The sequence below is a fragment of the Betta splendens genome, chromosome 7 (assembly GCF_900634795.4).
Source record: "Betta splendens chromosome 7, fBetSpl5.4, whole genome shotgun sequence".
NCBI lineage: Eukaryota > Metazoa > Chordata > Actinopteri > Anabantiformes > Osphronemidae > Betta > Betta splendens.
The window spans coordinates 2546879-2566113 of record NC_040887.2 but is presented as its reverse complement, the minus strand read 5'-3'; the positions used below and the strand labels follow the sequence as shown (position 1 = coordinate 2566113).

General features: G+C 49.7%; 2 protein-coding genes across 9 annotated transcripts in view; one reads left to right on the top strand and one right to left on the bottom strand.

The window, feature by feature from the left end:
* Positions 1–14198, top strand: part of zbtb46 (zinc finger and BTB domain containing 46) — a 52252-nt gene extending 38054 nt beyond the window's left edge. For 5 of the 7 annotated variants that reach the window (XM_029156293.3, XM_029156292.3, XM_041071539.2 and 2 more), the window contains exons 4-7: positions 782–1063; positions 5065–5351; positions 6619–6661; positions 6748–8947. In XM_029156293.3, coding sequence (XP_029012126.1) covers positions 782–1063; positions 5065–5351; positions 6619–6661; positions 6748–7484 — 1349 coding nt within the window. In that variant the 3' untranslated portion in view covers positions 7485–8947. Of the gene's footprint in view, positions 1–781; positions 1064–5064; positions 5352–6085; positions 6662–6747; positions 8948–9684; positions 9861–9957 lie in introns of those variants that run through there. The other 2 variants (XR_008695106.1, XM_029156296.3) reach the window with 2 other exon arrangements.
* The window catches only part of slc2a4rg (SLC2A4 regulator), a 28714-nt gene continuing 23672 nt past the window's right edge, over positions 14194–19235 (bottom strand). For both annotated transcript variants that reach the window (XM_029156303.3, XM_029156302.3), the window contains one exon: positions 14194–19168. In XM_029156303.3, coding sequence (XP_029012136.1) covers positions 19057–19168 — 112 coding nt within the window. In that variant the 3' untranslated portion in view covers positions 14194–19056. The remainder of the gene's footprint in view (positions 19169–19235) is intronic.

The following is a 19235-nucleotide window of genomic DNA, read 5'->3' as shown; positions in this document are numbered from 1 at the left end:
TTGTCTTAGTCTTTGTTAGCGAGAGCTACCTGTCATCAGTTAAATGTCAATTAATTGCATCTGCTTGTCAGTGTGTGTGTGTGTGTGTGTGTGTGTGTGTGTGTGTTGAGCGAAGCCGTCGTCGGCGCTGTGGTCTGACAGTCTTGTAGATCTGCAGTGGAACCTCCAGCGACACGTCTGCCGCTGACAGCTTCTCTGCACACTTTGCTTTCAATGACAGTGACGGCTAAACACACACTCACGCGCCGCGTCTGACTTCTTCTCCTTCTCGCGCTGTCTCTTTATGATCTCCCTGTATTTTTGTAGACTGCTGATGATGAGGTACGTTAGGGAGTTGAGGAGAGAACGGGATGAATCAGAGCGGTGACGTGTTGGAAGTCGCTGCTGGAAACACGGAGTGTAAACTATGACTCGGCTCAGAGCTCTGAAAGAATGGCTTTAATACGTGGGGTCTGTTCTGCTCAGACTCTTATCGCCGCCGGGTGAAACATTCAAATCGACCAAAGTGTGTGAGTACAGTGTTGGGGGTTTTGTCGTTTGACCAGCGTCCTGTTTTATCTCCTTTAAATGGTTTCACTAATCCAAGCGTGTCAGGATTTTCAGCCTTGAGAAGCATGTAATCCCTCAAATGAAGTTAAAGGAGCGCTGTGTGAAATGCTTTGAAGCATTGTCCTCCACCACCTACACTTCACTTAGTGTGCTTTTCACAGCCATTTCCGCGTCAGTCACTGACGGCTGACGGAGCGCTCTCACCCTTCTTCTGTTACTTCGTCTCTTCCAGGGGCGGACGTGACCGAACCCAACAGCTCCGACAGCCGCGGCGAGCGCCTCGACTTCTTCCTGAAGCAGGAGGAGGCGCTGTCGGCCGAGCCCGGCTTCATGGGCCCCGGCGAGTCGGAGGAGGCGGGCGGCGGCGCCGGCGGAGGCGCCATGTCGTCGGTGGCCAATCTGAAGGCGGCGCTGATGAGTAAGAACAGCCTGCTGTCGCTGCGGGCGGAGATGATGGGAGACGACAACCCGCTGCTGTACGAGTACCTGCCCAAAGGAGGACACTCCCTGTCCTGTAAGTGGCTGCTTGGTCCCACACACTCATTATGACCCCAACTGAAGTACACGCGAAGCTGGCGAGCACCTGCTCGTCACCTGCCAGACGTGTGTGTGTGTGTGTGTGTGTGTGTGTGTGTGTGTGTGTGTGTGTGTGTGTGTGTGTGTGTGTGTGTGTGTGTGTGTGTGTGTGTGTGTGTGTGTGTGTGTGACTCAGCGGCAGCGCGTTCTGCTGGCATCGCTCTCGCTGTCGCCACAAAATGTGTTTGTTTTTCTGCGACAGTTCCTTTGTGTGTGTGTGTGTGTGTGTGTGTGTGTGTGTGTGTGTGTGTGTGTGCGTGTGTGTGTGTGTGTGTGTGTGTATGTCGCTACCTTTGTATCTCACCACACAGCGACAGCAACACCAACAAACCAACTCATTTCTCCCAACGTGACCGTGACTCTGCTGGTTTCAACTGCTTTTGGTTTAATTCATGTGTAAGTTACTTGTGACAAGCAACAACTTCACTTCACTTCACTCTTGGAATTTCTCGATTTCTCGGCACATCGACGGCAGGACAAATTCCTACAGCAACTAAAACGATGAACCCATTGTCACAAACAGTAAAGTACTGAACTCTGTTTGTCGACATTAACAAGTGTTTTACTGTCAGTGAGGACGTGTGTGTGCGTGCGTGCGTGCGTGCGTGTGTGCGCGTGTAATTGGTGTGTTTGTGTTTCTCTGCTTTTACTGGCCGGTAATTGGATCTTTTGTCCCGACTTCTGCACGTCTTTGTGAGCGGAAGAAAAGCAAAGGAAGGGTACAACTCGGAGCCTAGTCGGTGCCTTTTGAGCTGAGCCCCACTCACCTTCAAAATAAAAGACAGGGCCAGGACTGAATAGAGCGGAACACGCGTTCGCAGGGGCGCGCGCGTGCACGGGCCCACGTGCACGTCGCACGGCATCACCCCTTTTGTGCGAGTGTTAAGTGTGTGGGATTGAGATGTTTCTGTTGGCTTAAAGAGGAGAATCAGACGGCTGCACACACACACACACACACACACACACACACACACACACACACACACACACACACACACACGCCTCACGAGCGCCAGAGAGAATAAGGCTTTTTGATACACACTCACTTCACACACACACTCAGCCTTGACTATATGAATAGGCTATTTAGAGAATTCAAAGAATGTTAATCATTTGCTCCCTGCATGGAAAAAAACATGTTGAATGGGTCTTACAGCTGTATTTCAGTTGTCACCAGAGAAACCTCGGGGGGGCGTTCGGTTAGCCAAACCCGGTTTTGAATTCCCCAGACGCTGAGGGTTGGGGAAATGGGCAGCAGCCTCCCGTCCCTCCCGCTCGCTCCCCGTCTAAATGAGGACAGAAGATAAACAAACACTGTACCTCAGATTACTGGGCGGAGGATCAGTCTGCCTGCTTTGACAGATCACCGCTCGCTGCCTCCGTCCTCCTCCTCCTCTCCTCCTCCCTGCTTCTCCTTCACCCTTCCTGCCCCCCCCCCCCCCCGTACTCCCTCTCCGGCCGTCCCTCCCTCTCTTTCCTCCATCCACTTCTCCTTCACCCTTCCTTAACACCCATTCCTCAAACTCCCCATCGCTCCCTCCCCTCTGTCCTGTGCTCCTGTCTCTTCCCCCTGTTTTATTTCAGCTTAAAGCCTGTGAAAGTATTGATTTAGGTGCATGGGGGGGGGGGGGGGGGGGGGGGGGGGGGGGGATTCAAGGGAGGAAAAGCAAGGCCTTGACATGGAGCTTCTGTCTTCCTTCGCTCTCATCTCTTCCTGTATAATTTGCTGTTTAATAAAACATGTTCCTAACCGGGTACACATGCAGACATCAGACCAAACCGAGAACGAGTGTTCTTCAGTTTAACCGCTAAAAACCTCCCATTTACATTTTGACAATTAGCAATTCAAAGCGCTCTGACCCTGGCTTTGTTGACGGCGCGCTGCTCCTCTCTGCAGGCGTCATGAGCCGCAGCCTCCATCGTGGAATGCCAGAATACAGTGGAGCCTGTCTCCATGTCAATCACCCCCCGTAATCCAATTAAGATGGTTGGGATTTGGCCCCACTCTCCATCTGTGCGTCAGACAATCAATGCCAGACAATGGATTTTCCTGACCATCGTGCGCACCTGTCCACGCTGCCACCGTGTTCCGGCTGTAAAGAACATCCAATTAACTATAGGATGATACTGACTTATTGAACTTTCCTTTCCACTGGTCACTTCCATCACTTCACGTCTACACTGGAAAAGATTTACTCTGTACAATCACTGTTGCGGCTGCAGAGCTCCGGGGATTTGGTATTTGTACAGTATTTATAAGTGTGACACAAGTTTAGTTTTTTTCCATTTGATAAAAAACAAAAGTCTGGAGGCCGAAAATTGAGGTCCCACGTTGCCATTAAGGAAGAACAGCGATGCAGAAACACGCGTCAATACAGATGGAAATAACTTTCATCAAGCGCCATCTGATCCTCACAAACCTTTACGTTTCAATATTCATTCCTACATCTTCTCACATCAGTGTCTCAAATGTGGATTCAAAGTGTTCACTTTCTGACGTTTTGAAGGAGAGTTTACAAAGTGACGTTTTTGCTAAAACAGCGTCATTAAACCTATTTGCTGTGGAGTCATGGAGAAGCCTGGAATCCTATTTGGTTATTTGCCTCTAACTGGCTTACCTAGTTTTAGTTGATTAGCTACTGGCAGTCTGTCTGTTACCCTTGAGGTGCCTCCTAAACCCTCAGCAAACCTGCTCCTGACCCCGTTCTCAGGAAACGCAGGTTTCTCACAGCTGCGTTGTTAAACCCAGCGACACGACTGCAGGAATGACAGCGTGTTGTTGGTCAGAACCCCTCCAGCTCCTGCCGCCTGCGTCTGAGGCGCCTCCCGTCACCTGTAGCTGCTTCCTGCTCCGCCGCCTCCTCCGGTCTGTCTTTGGGGCAGAGACGGGAGACGATGCGTTCGCGTGCTCTCGGTGGGTGGGAGTGGGGAGTGTCGGGCGCGGTGCTTTCACATTCCGGGAATGCGTCCACGGTTGTGCAGCGGCGAAGGCGGTGAATGGAGAACCCACTGCATAACTCTGGGGACGTTCCCCGAGAACTCAGGAACCGCGGGGAACGACCTGCAGCGCGTGAAGAACACGCCGGGAAAAAGGAGGCGATGCTGGCGATTGGCTGCTGATGAACGGAGCCGCTTCAGCAGCGAGGATGGTTACTGCTCACGGCCCTGTAGGAAATGTGAAAGTGTTCACAGAGTGTATCTCAACTTGTTGCTGGTAAACATCTTACATGGTCGATACAGTCGTCCTTTACCCTGCGTGTGCAAAAAGTCTTGAGCTGCAAGATGGCTCCTCTCCAAAACAATCTCCCTCCACACTACAGAGGATATGCCTGCACACACACACACACACACACATGCAGGCACGCACGCACACACACACACACACACACACACACACACACACACACACACACACACACACATGCAGGCACGCACGCACACACACACACACACATGCAGGCAGGCACGCACACACACACACACACACACGGACACACGCACACACACACACACACACACACACACACATGCAGGCACGCACGCACACACACACACACACATGCAGGCAGGCACGCACACACACACACACACACGGACACACGCACGCACACACACACACACACACACACACACACACACACACACACACACACACACACTGCCATCCTCGGTGCACGCATGTGGGTGGAAGGAGAGGGAGAGCAGAGGAGCGAAGGAAGCGAGCGTAGAGAAGCCCTGGCCCTTTCCCCTCGGCTGGTGGAAAGTGAAACTTCAGAGTTTTTCTTCCTCCCCCTCTCCGTAGTGTTTGGTAGAGCAGCACTGGCAGCCTCTGTGTGCCCCCCTGCCCACTCTCTGCCGTTGTGTTCTGGTGGCCAGCTGCTAGCAGAGTTGCAGTTGTACGTGAGTGGGTGGGTGAGACTCGTTTCCTGTGCTCCTCAGGGCTCCGCTCCAACAACTACTGCAGCATGCTCCGGCCAGGGGCCACGGGGGCCACAGCTCATAACAAACAGGGGGCTGGCTCCTCTCCTTCTCCCTCTCCTCTCCCTCTCTCTCCTCATCTCCCATCTTCACCACCATCATCATCGGCATACTGCCCACCTACGCCGCTGCTCCCCTCTGACCCTCGGCCCCTGGAGGCCCCCGGTCTGCGGGCTGGGGCCCCCCCGCTGTTGGACATGGAGGTGGAAGAGGCCCCTGAGGGCCCCGGGCCCTCCACCTGGCCCCAGGTAAGCGCTCCGTGGAGCCGTCCAGCTCCGGCGCGGCGCTGCTCTCTGGGAACGCGTCTCCAGGCGGCGGCGTCCCGCGGGCAGCGCCGCGCCGTCCTCACACACAGGAGGGGGTTGAGAGGTGACGGACGCTGGAGTGAGTGATTGGTGACACGCTAGCGGTTCTGAGGGTCAGTGGGTTGTTTTTCATCATGCTTTATACACAAGCGCGTCATCGCTCAACCTCTCTCCGCATCCAGATCTCTGTGTGGAATTTGGCATATTTCCTGTTTTTTTCTTTTGTTTGTCTTTTTCCTCCTTGTGCTTTGTTTGCTTTCTCTTCACTCCAGATTCACAAATCTTTGCTCCTGCCGCGCTCTCCGTATCCTCTTTAATGTAGCTAGAAGCAGCTTCAGCTCGAAGCCGGCGTTAGCTCGGCGTTAGCTCGGCGTTAGCTCAGCGTTAGCGGCATCGTAGTTTACAGTGGCTGCATTAGAGATGACACATCTACTCACGATGGCAGATAACGGCTGAGGTAGTGAGATGAGACTGAGCAAAATCAATACTAGTAGACAATGAGAGGTTTGCTCTCGCAGCCCGGGAAATTGTTTGTTCTGCTCACCGTGTGTGTGTGTGTGTGTGTGTGTGTGTGTGTGTGTGTGTGTGTGTGTGTGTGTGTGTGTGTGTGTGTGTGTGTGTGTGTTTGTGTGTGTGTGTGTGTGTGTGTGTGTGTGTGTGTGTGGGTTCGGTGCCAGGCTCTGTGTGCGGGTGAGCGTTTAGGAGCAGCGTTTGATTTCAGTGGACCTGCCTCCCATCTCTACGGACAAGCCATCTGTTTGCCCAGTGCATGGTGTTCTGTTCTGGAGAGGAGGAGGAGGTGGAGGAGCGTAGGGGCCAGTGGAAGTGGAGGGGGTGAAGGAAGAGCAGGGAAGGAAGGAAGGATGCAGTTTAGTGAGACGTAGACGGGAGGACGACTGCTCGCTGGCACCCAAGGGTGCGCTGACGATACGAGCCTCACGCAGATAATATTATTAAGGCCGTAGATCAACGTGAGCGCTGTCACCTGTGTTTGTCTAACAGCTTCTCTTTAAATCACTTCTTTTTCCTTTTTCATGTCTTCGTGTCTCTCGAGAGCGGGGGAAAAGTTGTCTCTCAGCTTGTCTCACCTGCCTCCTGTGCTGCTGCATGCCCAGACAGCATCCCTGCCATCTGCAGCAACATGTGTGTGTGTGTGTGTGTGTGTGTGTGTGTGTGTGTGTGGGGCATAATGTGCTGTTTTGTGTTACAGGATGGTGTAAAAGATAAAGAAGACATGAAAGAATGCAGCGCAGGTACGAGTCAGGCTTTGAAGCGGCCGTGTCTCGCTCTCGTCCAGCTTCTGTGTCTCTCACTTTCCCTCTCGCTCTTCTTCTGGAAGGTGAGCCGTCTCCCGTGGAGCCGGATCAGACGGGCGACGGGAGCGCCGGGCCCGAGGCGCCGGCGCCGGCTGAAGAGGCCGGAGCGGACGCCTGGCCCTCGCGGGGCCTCGCCTGCTCCCTGTGCCAGCGGCTGTTCAGCAGCCTGGAGCATCTCAGGGACCACGAGTACCGCCACACGCTGTCCCTGATGGCGCTGTCCCTGGACTGGCCGGGCCCGGCGGCCCAGCAGCACCAGCCGGGCCCGGCGGCCCAGCAGCACCAGCAGCACCAGCAGCACCAGCAGCACCTGCACCCGGCCGCGTACCGCTCCGGCGACGGGCCGCCCGCGCGCTACCTCTGCTCCCAGTGTCCGGCCAGCTTCACCCTCAAGTCCAACGCGGACCGCCACGAGAAGACCATTCACTTCAAGAAGAAGCTGATGCAGTGCATGTACTGCCTGAAGCACTTCAGAGACCGCACGGACCTGCACCGGCACCTGTCGTCCGTGCACTCCAGGGAGCGCGGCCACACCTGCCCCGCCTGCGCCAAGGCCTTCAGCACCCAGAAGAACCTGGCCACGCACGTGAAGCTGTGCTGCCAGGGGGCGGGGCTTGGGCTGGGGGCGGGGCTGGGGCCCACGCTGGGAACCCACCCGGCGCTGGACCCGTCTCAGGGCGGCCTTCTGCATCCGCTGTGGCAGCTCTCGCAGGAGATGAGAGCAGAAAGTCGCAGCCGCGGCATCAACGTGGACGTCTGAGGGTGGATCTGGACCCACTCATGCCAAAAACGAGGACACCAAGACAAACGCACACTTTTTTACAAGCTCCTAAATAGTTTTTTAAGACGACTGCTCCCAACTCGGGCTCAGCTGCTATGCAAACCGCTGACTGACGCCACGCTCACCAGCAGGTGGGCTTCTTTCCACCTCCGTGGTCTCGTCTGACTGTCGCCGGCCTGACTCAGCTCCGCTCCGCTCCGCTTTTGAGCAGAAAGATCTTTATCTTTGCGTGCACCGCTGCATCATGAGCACACAAACGCTCAGCCAGGCGCTGCTGCGGCTCACAGCCCACACAACCACACCACCTGCAGGAGCGTCGGAGCGCTGCAGCCCCGCAAGTCAGACTCCAGACCTGAACCAGCAGCAGGAACGGGCCTGAAAGAAATGAAGGAACTCCAATAAAAGTATCTGAAGGAAACTTCCGTTGACGTGACCACCTCCGGTCAGATGGAGGGGACAAACGAGACAAAGCCAGTAAAAACAAAAGGGCAGCGCGGTGTAGATGGGGGTTGGGTGGTGTCATCTTTCCTCGGCCCGTCTCCGCTGTCCCAGAGCCTCCGCGTCGTCCAGTCGCTGTCTGTGGCTGCAAAGGAACAGTGATGGGTCCTTCACGGCTCCGACCCTTCTTAACCCCGTGACCCCTGAAGTGTGCGCTGAAGGGCGGACCCTCATGACCCTGCTGATGTCCCTGAGTGTGGTTCTGAGGTGGAGGGTGAGGGATGCAGCGGTGGGAACAGTGGAGGGATGAGGACGGAGCTGAGGACCAGGGAGCCGTCAACACGCTAACATTCAACACTCACACGGTTCTGCCAAAATGGCCCTCTGCGCGTGTCCAGAAGGCCGCTCCACCGCTCCACAGCTCCACAGCCCAGCTTCATTAGCTTCCTGCTAATAATCTGGAGCGGCCGCAGCGCTTAATGCATGTAATGTGTGCAGATAACGTGGACCTTGTGCGTCTCTTGGGAACAACCAACCTCCCAAACGCCAAATCCCTGCCTAGCGGAGGTCCCACTCTCAGGTAGCACACGGAGTCAGCTGATACGGACGGAGGCCCAGGGCCCTGCTGTGGAGGCTACTACTGTGTGTAAATACTGACAAATGATCAATGCACTGTTCAGAGACGTGTACTTTTCTAAACGGATGGAGATCATGCTGTAGTTTGTCTTTGCTGTAATTAAATTGTAATGAAAGCGGTGAAAACATCTCTGTCTGTCGTCTCTCTCTTTTCAAGTAGATGCCGCGCTCTCACACACACACACACACACACACACACACACACACACACACACACACACACACACACACACACACACAATGTTTGCATTTTGTTGGATGCTCAGACCTGTTGTGCGTTTTTTTTGTTTGTATCTTTGTGCATGTTTTTTGTTTCTCTCGTGCTGTCGAGCGTTTAAATCAGAGCAGGAGTTGATTTGCAGACCGAGGTAATTATCTTTCATCGCTTTTAGATTCTAAAAATCCATAAGTGTGTGTTTGGGTCCCTCCTTTAGCTGCAGCATGTCCCAGTGTGTTTGCCCTAATCTCTCACGGTCGTGTACTAGTTCATGCTTTGATTCGGCTTCACACACGCACACATATGTTTAGTTGGACGCCCTTCATCTGACTTAATGACCATTTAAGTCTAGACCTTGAGATAATTAGCTTAGTCCAGCTCCACGTAAGACTGGCTCATGGTTGAACACCAGTGTTTTGGCTCTTCCTCTCCTCTCTTTTGTTTTTATTATGCTGAACACTCCCTTTGTGTGTGTGTGTGTGTGTGTGTGTGTGTGTGTGTGTGTGTGTGTGTGTGTGTGTGTGTGTGTGTGTGTGTGTGTGTGTGTGTGTGTGTGTGTGTGTGTCAGCCTTATTGTCATTGTCTGTGTTTGTCCTTTCGTCTGTGTTTTTGCTGTTCCCAGCACAAACCTTCCACAGAAACTGAGGCAGACTGACTGTTGTGTCGTGTGTTTATAGTATCTCTTTGCCTTTATTGCTTTAGTATGGAGGAAGCGCTGTTGCCAGGGTAACTGTAGCTTTGACTGAATATGGGGTGGCCCTGGGAATTGATGGTACATTACTAGACCATGCTGCTAATTAAATGTAATATCTGAGAAGTGACGTCGAGGTTTATGAGGACGAGTTTCATTCAGCGTTAACCCCCCCCCCCCCCCTTCTGTTTCCACAGTGAATGACTTCACGGTGATCCGTAAAAAGTTCAAGTGCCCCTACTGCAGCTTCTCTGCTATGCACCAGTGCATCCTGAAGAGGCACATGCGCTCCCACACCGGGGAGAGGCCCTACCCCTGTGAGATCTGTGGCAAGAAGTTCACCAGGAGGGAGCACATGAAGCGGCACACGCTGGTGAGCGCGCACGCGGCCCCGCCAGCAGGGGGCAGCGCACCTACTTTACTCTGAGCGCACGTCAAACCGCTTTAAATACTTTGTTTCCACGCAACAGGTCCACAGCAAAGACAAGAAGTACGTGTGCAAAGTGTGCAGCCGAGTGTTCATGTCGGCCGCCAGCGTCGGCATCAAGCACGGCTCCCGGCGCCACGGCGTCTGCGCCGACTGCTCCGGCCGAGGAATGGCCGCGCTGCTGGACCACAACGGCGAGGTGGGCGGAGACATCTCCCCGGAGGAGGAGCTGTACCCCGGCGACCGTTTCCACGACGACCAGGCGGAGTGCGACGGCGACGGGGAGGGCGAGGAGGAGATGATGGTGGAGGGGGATGGAGAGATGATGGGTGAGGGGGAGGAGGAGGGGGGCAAGTGGAAGGACTCAGGGATCAGCGCTGAGGCACACGGAGCTCTGGACAATGAGAAGGAGGAGAGCGACTCCTCGGCGCCGGAGGGGGAGCAGCAGAACGGGAGCGAGAGGGACTTCGCCTGGATCTCCTAGAGTTTGGCCCCGGCTCCTGCTCCGTCACCAAGATGTGCTGCGATCTCTCTCTCTCGGGCGCCAAACTCTGCCCTCTTTGCCCGACGGTCCCACCGCGGACGGGCCTTCCTTTGACTGGAAGCGCCGCAGGGTGATGCACGACAATGATCTGGACCCATTAGGAGTCACGCACTCACACGCCCACACACACACTTAGGCTCCTCTCCAGCTCGACTGCCACAGGAGGGCGGCGGTCGCGGCGGCGGTCGCGGCGGCGGTCGCGGCGGCGGTCGCGGCGGCGGCAGCGCCAGCCTTTCCTGCTTACCTCCTTTTTCTTCTGATGCAGTGTTTTACGTGTTTTCTTTTCCTCGACGGGTTCGGGCCCGAGTCCAGTAGTTTTTCTACTCTGTCGCAACGAGAATCAACAAGGACGCTGCCAAGGACACGGGCCACGCTTAGACTGCAACTTTGTGCGTTGGCCGTCACAATCACCATGGAAACCCAGGATCAGCGACGGCGTGAGGGAGGAGCCAGGAGGAGCGCGTTCGGACCTTTCTCACGGAGCCTGAACCCGGCGCAGAGCTGCGTGTCCGGACCGAGCGGCCCGACGGCACATTGTTGACGCAGAGTCCTACTGCCACAGACTTGCACTTTATGACAACTGACTCCTATCGAAGCCCTGAACCCATGGTTTACATTTTTTGATCCGATCTTTACCTGAACAACTCGGTGACCGCACCTACCTTTAAGGATATACTTTATGTCCTCTTGACTGTTATCACAATATAGAAATCACTGAGTCTGTGCAGACCGCTCTTCATATGGCCTTTCCGAGGGCTCCTTAATCCTTTCTTCACTTCAGTTCACCACATGGTTTCTATCGATTCATTCCAACCGATACCGGGGACAAATGTACATACGATGTTTGGTGTTTTAAGGAGGGGAGGTGACGAGTGTTGGTGTGAGACAGAGAGACCGGAAACGGCTTTAACAGTGTGAGTTCCGGGGTTCAGAACCTCCCGGACCCGAGGCCGGCGTCTCCGTTCGGACCGCGAGCACGCGACGCACCCGCGTCCGCACTATTGGCTTTTTCCGTCTCTCTCTGTGTCTCACGCTGGAGTTTGTGAAGTCGGGACCTGAGAGCCGTGTCTCTCGCACCTAAAGGAGGAACTGCCTTTGTTTAGATACGTGTTTTTGCTTTTCTTGCTCACATAATTCCAGTTTCTGAAGTCCAGAATATGCAGACTCTCCACGGTATTATCTTTCTTTTCGTGATCATGTTTTCTCCGGCTTTGGAACTTGTGCTTGAATTTGATATTTGTAGAGAGTGTTAATATTAATTTGTTTTGTTTAACTGCTATTTATTGAAGTCGTCCCCTCCTCTCACTCTCCGTGTGCTGTTTGAAACCCGATGAGCGTTTCAATGCAAGAATGTCTGTGTCCAGTGTCCAAAAGAAGTCTATATTGATTTTTCTCTATTCTTTCACTGTTTTTGGCAAAGTTATTGACAATTCAAGCGAGGCAGAGACGTCTCTTTATTATGATTATCAGAACTATGATTACTGTTGTTGATGTTACTATTATTAATTCTTATTAAGTGCTGGATGCTAAGCTTTATTGTGTGTTCTTTTTTTGATATTTTCTATCTTGTACAAGAAAAAAGAAGCTTTTATACTTTGCCTTGTTGTGGACAGCAAGCCATGGGGCTTTTCTCAACCTTTTATTGTGCCAGTTAACGCTTTTTCTGTCGTACTTGCTTTTTTACCAAGGGGAAAAACAACTTCACGTCAATCTTCTCTGTTAGGTATTGATTGAAACGTATATTCAGCACACGCTTTTTGCATCACTAATGTACACTAATTGATTTATATCAAACCAAAAACGATCTAGTACCTTGTATACATGAAGTGCTTTTGTTTCACAGTCTGTGTGTGCAGGTGCTTTTGGATCTATTGTTGTGATTAACAGTTTTGTTGTTGGGTTGTTTTTATTTTGGAAACCTGTCACTATTCGTCACAGTGTGGAAAGGTGCACATGTTGTGGTATTATTGTGAATATGAAGGGCTGTGTGAAAGGACCAGCCAGCTTGAAGACTGCATCTAGAAATCGCTTCCCTGCATGACACACAATCAGGTAGAAACCCGGCCTGCAGGCGAGCGCGCGCCGACGCTGCTCGCTGGATTTCTACGGGCGCGACTCCTTTATTCACGTGAAGGGAAGGAACTCTGGGAACTGTTCCACCATCAGGCCTCTACGCTACAGGTGCCGTGGACTGCACTTCCCATTAATCCCCCACTGAGCAGCTCAGCGTTTGATTTGTGATGCTGTCTTCAAGTCTGGTAGTCGTCTCTTTTTCCTTTTTGTATTATTTATTGTGTTTGGTTGTTTTTCTTTGACCCATTTATCAAAGAGTTGTAATTTGGGGGGTTAGGATGTTAATGAATGTCAGGGGTGGGTGAGGAAGGAGCCCGTGATCAGCGACTAATCTCTGTCCTGTGGTGCTGTCACGGCCACTGAGAGACGCCTGGATGAATGTGTGACTCCCCGACCCTGCGCTTTTCTCACGATCTGTACTGTACGTCTTCTTCCTCATACTGGGTTGTGCTTCAGGAAAATGTCTGCCATCAACCCCTCAATATGTGCCTCAATGACATTTCACCCGCGTGCTTGCGAGAGCGCTTGTTTCTGAGAGACAGCCGAGTGTCTGTGTCGACGGATAGAGATTATGGGGACGCGACTGATCAGATTAGTGGTGCAAAAAAATATGTTTGAGGATCAAACTTCGATGAGACAAATCATGACGGGCGACTAGATTCTCCTTCCCACCGCGTGTAGACGACCTCCTGTGCCCTGATTCCGTGGTCTTAACTGCATGCCTGTGTTCATTCTGTCATACCAAAGCGACGTCTTCGGCATCTGCACACAACTGTCTCATTCCACATGATGCAAAACTGGAACTGTTTGCTCTATTGCAGATGAATATGGGTATTTCTAGACGTGTACAAATTGCAATCCTCATTTAGCCTGTATAGCTTGATTCACGTGCAAATCATGAAGCCATAGATATGGGTATATCTATATTATACTATATTTCAAATTTGGCGCTTTTTACTTTAGATTTTGTTCTTCTAAGAGTGATGTGTGTATACCTTCATATATATGAATTTATATTACTATTATATATTATTTATTTTCTCTCAAGTTTCAAAAGGTCTTTCATTTGTAAAAGGTCGCACTTGAAGCTTGAGGTTTGTTTATTTTCATTGGGAATATTGTTCAATATGATACTGACTTTATATTGATGATTATCATAAACCTGTGTTTGTAACAAAATGTGTTAAATAATCAAAAAAACTGTCCTGTTTTTACACCTGTTTCGTTCCGGGCAGATTTAAGTGCTCTTGTGCAGATATTTTGGGTTGATAGTACTGATCACAGAACATTTTTACAGTCAACCATGAGCCTCCTGTTTTGATGTTGGGGCTGGCCCAGCAGGTCCACGCCGCTTTCTAACTTCATGTTTAGTGGAAGAACTAGCTTGACTATTATTTGCAAGAACCAATCAGTCTCAATAAATTTTGAAATTGCTGCTGTAAAGAAGTGACAAATGTGTGTTGTGCCTTTTGTTTTGATACTGGCTGCTGGATTTATTACCAGCTGTCGTCCACAAGAGGGCAGTAAAGACAGGAAGGGACAGAAAAATTGATCAAGGCTATTGACCACAATTACCTTTGTTTGATTTTTAATCTCCTGAAGTAATTAATCGACAGAGGCTCTAATTACATCATGTATCAATGTTAAATAAAGAATCTGCCATCACACTTCTTCCATTCATGTTTATTTTCTTTCTGTCACATTACATCACATAGATCACATTATCGACATCATACATGGTCATCCATCTTCTCAAGCACTGATCATAGGCTTGACATTCACACAAATACTCCTTGAGTGCACCACTTATTAGAAACTGCTTCCTCCAGGTGCGTGGGACTGCTGATAAAGACCAGAGGCCGAGCTCACACACACACACACACACACACACACACACACACACACACACACACGAGAAAATCCTGCCTCCCAAGATTCAAGGCTGACGTCACGTTTCCCTCTAAACTCTCTGAGCATCTTTAGAGGTAAACCAAAATCAGCCTCGAGTTATCAGTTACTAAAAAGGGAAAACACATGAAACCCTTCAGTGTTGTATCTCCTAACAATACAAAAAAAACGGAGAAAAGTAAGCGATGCTAAACAAGCGCAACAACCTCAGATTTAACCAGACAACCAATCAATCAAAGAGAGAACAAAAAGAAGCAGAAGTCAGTTTTCACACCAGCCAGTGTGAGGCTCAGTAAAACACATGAGAAACAAGCTCGACACAGGGTGAAAGCCTGGACAAAATAAAGGAGAAGAAGCTGAGAATTGAGTGGAGCTGCCATCGCGATGCATTACATTTAATTTGGAAGGAGATCTATTGGCTTCGCTGCTGCTGGTGTAAACACAAGTGAAAACTGACATTCAGGAAAGTAGCACATACAAAAACTGAAGGCTATTTTTAATGCACATTTCAAGGGTTTAGTTTAGCTTAATACACTGGGTAAAGGCTTGGGTGGCACCACAGTAGAGCTGGAGAGCACAAGAACGGAAAAGCACTAGGTGATCGGAACTAATCACGGTAGTTTGAAGGAAATAGGAGGAATACGTGTGTTAGGAAACAAGTGGAAGACACTAAGAGCGTGCTGTGTGTTGGAATGTGCAGGGCAGGAGGACGATTCCAAAAAGCTGGACATCATCCTGCCTAACGACAACTTAACATCAAAAGCACACAAACCCGGAGGAAAAGACTGCAACGGCGTGCGTGAGTGCAGGCTAGAAACGTTCGCTCTTCGTGCATTATGTGAGCATCTCATTGCACAAAGTAGGTGTATAATAAAGCAACACTGCATGGTTGTGTTATCTGATATGATTTAGCTGTGTGGCGACAGTTGTCTGTGGGTGTTAAAAGACTTGGATGCAAAATTGAGGACGCACTACAGGTTCAGTCCAGGCAGTGAACACAAGCCAGCAATTATAACACACACAAAAAGACTTTTTGTAGGTTTTACATTCAACAAGTTGTTTTTCTCCCCTTTGCTTCTAAGCTACAATATACAATGAATCTTTACGTGTTATGTTCCACTATAGCTTTTCAATTGACTTAAAAAAAAGAAAAAAAAATATTCTGCAACTGTACTATAAAAAACGTTTCCTTTTCATATAACAGAGATACAACAACAAAGAAAACAACACAGTTCTCATGTTGCATATGTACAAGAAAGCCCTGAAACTGCAAATCCATCTGTATCGTCACTGTGTCTCACGTCTGCTTCCCGTCTCCTGCAGAGCTCTGGTTTCCCCATTAACACACAGCTTCACTCTCCTCTTTTCAGTTTCTGGGTCAAAGCTCTTAAATTGCTAATTTACCAATAAGGTTTTGTTGTCCACGCCTGTGTACAAGCTCAACTTTATACCCAGAATTCTTTGTGGCCGTGAAGCCCAGAGGCGCTCGCGCGCTTCATGATGCTGGGCCAGTTTAGTGCAACTCAAAAAGAGGTGGAATAGCGGCCGCTGTGCCCAGGAACCCGTTAGCTTCACACGCGCTAACGGCCCCAGAGCGCCGGCCTCAAACCCTGCTGGCGGAAACAGAAAGTGCTCACACTAAGGATGGAGAGAGAGCTGAGGGGCTGCGTGCCCCCGGTCTATGGCCAAACCAGAGATGAAGGAGTTAAAAGTGGTATCCAGCACTAATAACAGAATCTACACAGTTACTACCTCAGCTCAGCAAAATATAAAAGAGTCATGATCTTGTTTTTTTTCTTCTTTTTTAAGTAAAGGAAGCACAAAGATGAACTTTATGGAAAAAAACAAAAAAACCCTCCAGGCAATAAAAGACTGTAAAGCATCTAATATAAAGATGATGAGGTGTAGCTACTGAGGGAGGCTGGTGCGTCTCGTTATTGAGACAAGGCAGGCGCCGTTTCCGGGCCTTGGATCTCTCCAAGGGAAGGCGGAGTGACTGACTGAGTACACAGCTGTACGTTCCTGTACCACACGGACCGAAGAGCACGGCCCAGACGCTCAACACCGCATGACCCAGAGGTCCCGAGCCTCGACCCCACCGGGCAGTGACCACGCCCCTCCCCTCCCATCGTTTGAATCATTCAAATTTGTGTATAAAAAATGTCATGTATAAAAACATGTCTATACGCAGTGCAACGTAGTGCAATTTCATCAGGTCAGTTTAGCTTTTTCCGTTTTCTGTTCTAGTCATTGGCACTTGGTGAAGTTTCAGACAGGAAGAGGCCGACCTCCGCCGGCCCTGGCTGAGAGGGAGACCTAGCTTATCTGCGATACTAGTGGAGTAAACAACTGGCAGGATAATTAATTTTCAGATCAATGTGGTGGCGTGAATCAGAAACGAATGGCTTCCTCGCTGATGCTTTTTCACCCGCTGACTTCAAGCCCCCGATTAACAGCCATGCATCGGTTTCCCTGCTTTCTGCGACGAAGCTCAGCGCAGGTGTTTCTATGGCGACAGAGGCCTGATGTCGCACTGTACCTCGGTCCAGAAGTGTCTGCTGAAGATAGCCTGCTCCCCGGAGGAGTACAGGCACTGCGTTTGTTGCTATGACGATCAGGTCAGGTCACTATCAGGAGTGCTTGAGGAGCCCAGGACACGAAACAGAATCTACGTTCGAAAAGCTGCTCACAAGCAGCACACAGGTCAAAATAATAAAATCGTGACTCACATCAGCACATTTTGTTTGTGAGGCATCTAATCTGAAGCGAGGACACACAGAGTCCACACTTTGAAGCCCATTAAGGCAAATTAATGATTTAAATAAATTGTTAAAGCCTCGATGGGGAAAGGTGGTTCCTGAATCCATCAGAAGTGTTATTTATAGCTAATGTTGGAGTCGACTTAGAGCAGCAGGTTCATGCTACTAATGAGGGGGGAAATAAAGAAGCTCATCTCTGTGACTGCAGGAGTTACTGAACACTAGGCCTAAAGCCACTAATGCACAGCTCTGTCTGCTTCTTTGATTGTTAACATTAGCAAAACGCATTTCTGTCCTTTGCTTTATATCTTGGGAAGTAATAAGAATTCATAGTTTAAATTAAAGGCTGTTAGATTGGCCAACATTTGTAAAGAATAGTGCTTTTGTTGAACAAATATGATTAAAAGAAGGTTTATCAGTAACAAATTTACTTTCTAAAATGCCACCATCTATATTTTATCTAAAGCTTGGGAACCTGGACTGTCATTTACTTTTACAGGCCTTGTAAAATAACACCACTTTGCAAATCTAAAGGGAATTTGCGATACTTTGTTCTATAAGTCAGTATAAAGTTGACCACATACACCTCTGATCTGCACTGACTTCATTTATTTTGACTGGACTAGATGACTGATTATTATAAAATGTTAAACACCGCATCTAATAACGATCTGGGGGAAACTTACTGATTCCTAGAAAAGAGTTTATATCTACAAATATTCAATATTAATTTGTCCAGAGACCAAAGCTTGGCCCCACTCGGTTTCTAAACATTGGACATGAATCAGTTTGACTCACTGACTGTCAGAAGTGATTGTTGAGTAACAAACTGTGTGTTTTTACCCACACTGATGTGTTACATTTAAAGGTATAGACTCTAAGGGCAGTTCAGCTCTTTCAGAACATATGGCCATCAAAGGTAAGAAACACAGTCAGCTCACCTCATTTACAAAAAACCCACAAAGTAAGAAAGACAATATTTAAATGCTGTTCTGCTGATTGCACAGTGCAACTACTATTTGCTTTAGCAAGTAACTGCTGACAAGAATCTCTGCATAAGACATAGAGACCTATTCTCTCCGGCAGATACTGTGTCTACATTTTTTTCAAGGTGCATATTTCTAGGTCACAAGTATAAAATGGAAGAGAGGGAATATATCTCATATATTGTGTATCTCTCAAAAGTATTTTTGGACAAGGCAAATGTTTGAAGCTCCTGGTGGGAGGGTTTGTGCATTAAAAGTATGGCTGGCTGTACTCAATCAGACTCATAACCCGGTCCTTAGAAATAAAATAACACTTGTTTATGCATTTGATATCCAGGACACTGTTAGACTCTCTACTGACCTCACATAAATTGCTGTGGCAACTAAAAACGGATATGCTACAAAGACCTAACCAGGCGAATCTGGTGTTAATCCTTGAACCTCCACAAAGAGCCGTGACCTCCCCCCATATGCAGTAGCTTACAGGATGCTCCTATAACAAAGACAGAGTATACTATAAAAGCGTATCATTAGTCTTTAAATGGTGCTTTGCATTGAGGCTGTGAAAATGGCGAAAGAAAAATCAAATCAGAACCTTCAGAATTCAATTCAATCGTTTCCTTTTTTTCCATCAAGAGAGTGAAAATGTCTTAGTCTTGGAAAAAGTCTCCTGCATTCGGAGAGTTTTTTTTGTTTGTTTATTTTTACCCACCGGTTTGGAAATAGAAAAGAGAAGGCGAAGCCTCTGCCGGGCTGAAGCAGCGCAGAGGGCTCCATCAGGAGGAAACTCCCCTCGTCTCCTCAGTGGAAGAGTCCCCCTCACTTTCACTGAGTGTAGAAGCGCTCATCTCACGAAGCGGGAAGGGGCCGGATTAGTCGGTGAATCTCTGACAAGCTTTTTTCCAGCGACAGGCTGTGCACCACATGTCTCTCTTCTCCATACCGTACACCTTTCGGCACTTCTTTGCCTCCCCACGGGGTTTCCTTAGTAACAGCAGATGTGACAGCATAAGGACACGCACACAGACATCCTGACACCCACGTAGGCAAA